The sequence below is a fragment of the Malus sylvestris genome, chromosome 16 (genome assembly GCF_916048215.2).
Source record: "Malus sylvestris chromosome 16, drMalSylv7.2, whole genome shotgun sequence".
Taxonomy (NCBI): domain Eukaryota; kingdom Viridiplantae; phylum Streptophyta; class Magnoliopsida; order Rosales; family Rosaceae; genus Malus; species Malus sylvestris.
This window is the reverse complement of record NC_062275.1, coordinates 21062671-21064538: the sequence shown is the minus strand read 5'-3', so window position 1 is coordinate 21064538 and position 1868 is coordinate 21062671. Positions and strand designations below refer to the sequence as shown.

Genomic DNA, 1868 nt, shown 5'->3' with positions numbered 1-1868 from the left:
TCACTGGTTCTCGCATCTAAGTAGTAGCATTCCATTCATGAGATCATATATAAATATGCTTATTAATACCAAAAAATGCTTTCTTGTTATACATATATGTGAGTACTAGTTTTCATGTTTACATCAATCTTCTCACATGTACCTAGTGTAGGGTGTGTAGTCAGAAAATCTGAGTGAAAATTGAGTGCATATCTTGTAAGGAATTGAGCAAATTCTCTAAGGCATGTTACTACATTCAAAACATCGTTTTAATTGGTTAAATGTGAACTAGTAAGTGGTGACTGTGATTAAGTATGTGCTCAAGTGTTAAGTTGACTAAAATCTGTGGGAATGATGATTTTTAACTTGTCATGTGCGTTGGAAATCCCTGGGGCAAACGTTGGAAGGTTTAGGTTGTGTTTTGTTTCCTTTATTTTGCTCGAGGACTAGCAAAAGTTAAGTGTTTAATGTTTTTAACTTTGTTTATATATTTTTAAGTCAGTTTAGAGGTTATTAGCAAGCCCTCCTAATCCCCGGTCCAGAACGATCCCTACTTGCATTTATACTACAATTTGACAACAAGAGGGTTTAATTTGAGTGCTTAACTTTCATCGCATCAATCGCTTAAAACTGACATAGGTACCGACATTGCTTATAAGCGACATAGAAAAGAACAAAGGCGTCGCTCCAAATCGACATTAACTAACAAATAAACAATTAAAATATCACAGTTACTATCGCTTTCCAATCGACATTACTTGAGTTAAATAAATAAAATACTCAAGCTGTTGTCGCTTATAACCGACATTACCTAACATCTCGATAAAACTGACATAGGTGTTGATGTCGCTCATAAGCGATACTAGATATATTAAAAATAAGAAAAATAATAAATCTTTCTCAGGGTCTGCCATCCATTTAGCATTAACTTCATCCTTCCTTCTCAGTTCATTGTTCTGAGTCATCAACACTGCTACTGAACTCCTGGATGATCTTCTGGAAGAATTAGAACTATAAGCTGAAGAAGATGCATACGACACCATATCCGGAGTCACTCCATGTCCATACCCTCGTACTCTATTATGATGCTCAGGATCCATCATCTCTATATAAACTCGGGTCCTAAGCTCATCACTATCTTCTTGCCCAGACTCAATCATAGTTTGAATATTCCCCTCCGTTTTTGCCTTGCAGTAAAATTTTTAAAAATAAGAATTCAACTATAGATAATAAAATTTAATAATAATGATAAACTACCATGAAAAAGTCAATTAGCCTAGTGCGCTCCGATGTTTCATCAATCCAAGTGCTATCTTTTCGAGTATGACAGTGACGATAAAACGAAACAGGATTTGCCTCCTTCCCATGCTTTTTTACTATAATTATAAGTCAATAAAAAAAACAATTTTCACCAACCATCAAATTAAAAATAAATTTCTACCAATTATATATTAAATTTAAAATTATCTACAATTCTTGAAAATGTACAACCCTTACAAGTTGTGCCCTAACTCTTGCAAAAGATTTTGCACCAGTTGTGTGGTTCATTGTTTTCAACCGTCTATTATGCATATTTTTTTGCAGTAATCTCCTGGAAAAAGAAAAGAATTTATTAAACAAATTTCAAGTTATAATAAAATAAATAATAAAAAGTTGACCTTCGTTTTTTCTTTATTCCAATAGGACACCAAATCAGCTCGCTATCGAGGATCCATATTAGGAGGTGTGTTCTCGTGCTCCTCGACCGGTTTAACAGTATAATGTTTTTTTTTTGCCATATCATCTTCTTGAAAAATAATAGTTTCCTATACTCATCAAAAAAATCAAAAAACAAAAAATGGACCATAAGAAACTAAAACTAATTAGACTACAAAACAAAAAACTGAAAC

General features: G+C 33.1%; 1 protein-coding gene across 2 annotated transcripts; it reads right to left on the bottom strand.

The window, feature by feature from the left end:
• Window positions 1–710: 710 nt before the first annotated feature.
• Window positions 711–1553, bottom strand: LOC126606858 (uncharacterized). Of its 2 annotated transcripts, XM_050274245.1 has the most exons (3): window positions 1468–1552; window positions 1237–1347; window positions 711–1166 (listed from the first exon to the last, which is right to left on the bottom strand). In XM_050274245.1, exons 1-3 carry the CDS (start codon window positions 1549–1551, stop codon window positions 714–716), a joined length of 648 nt encoding a protein of 215 aa, XP_050130202.1. In that variant the 5' UTR covers window position 1552; the 3' UTR covers window positions 711–713. The 2 variants fall into 2 exon arrangements, with proteins under 2 accessions (XP_050130202.1, XP_050130203.1); XM_050274246.1 differs by lacking the exon at window positions 1237–1347 and having other exon boundaries at window positions 1477–1553.
• Between the last annotated feature and the right edge of the window lie 315 nt (window positions 1554–1868).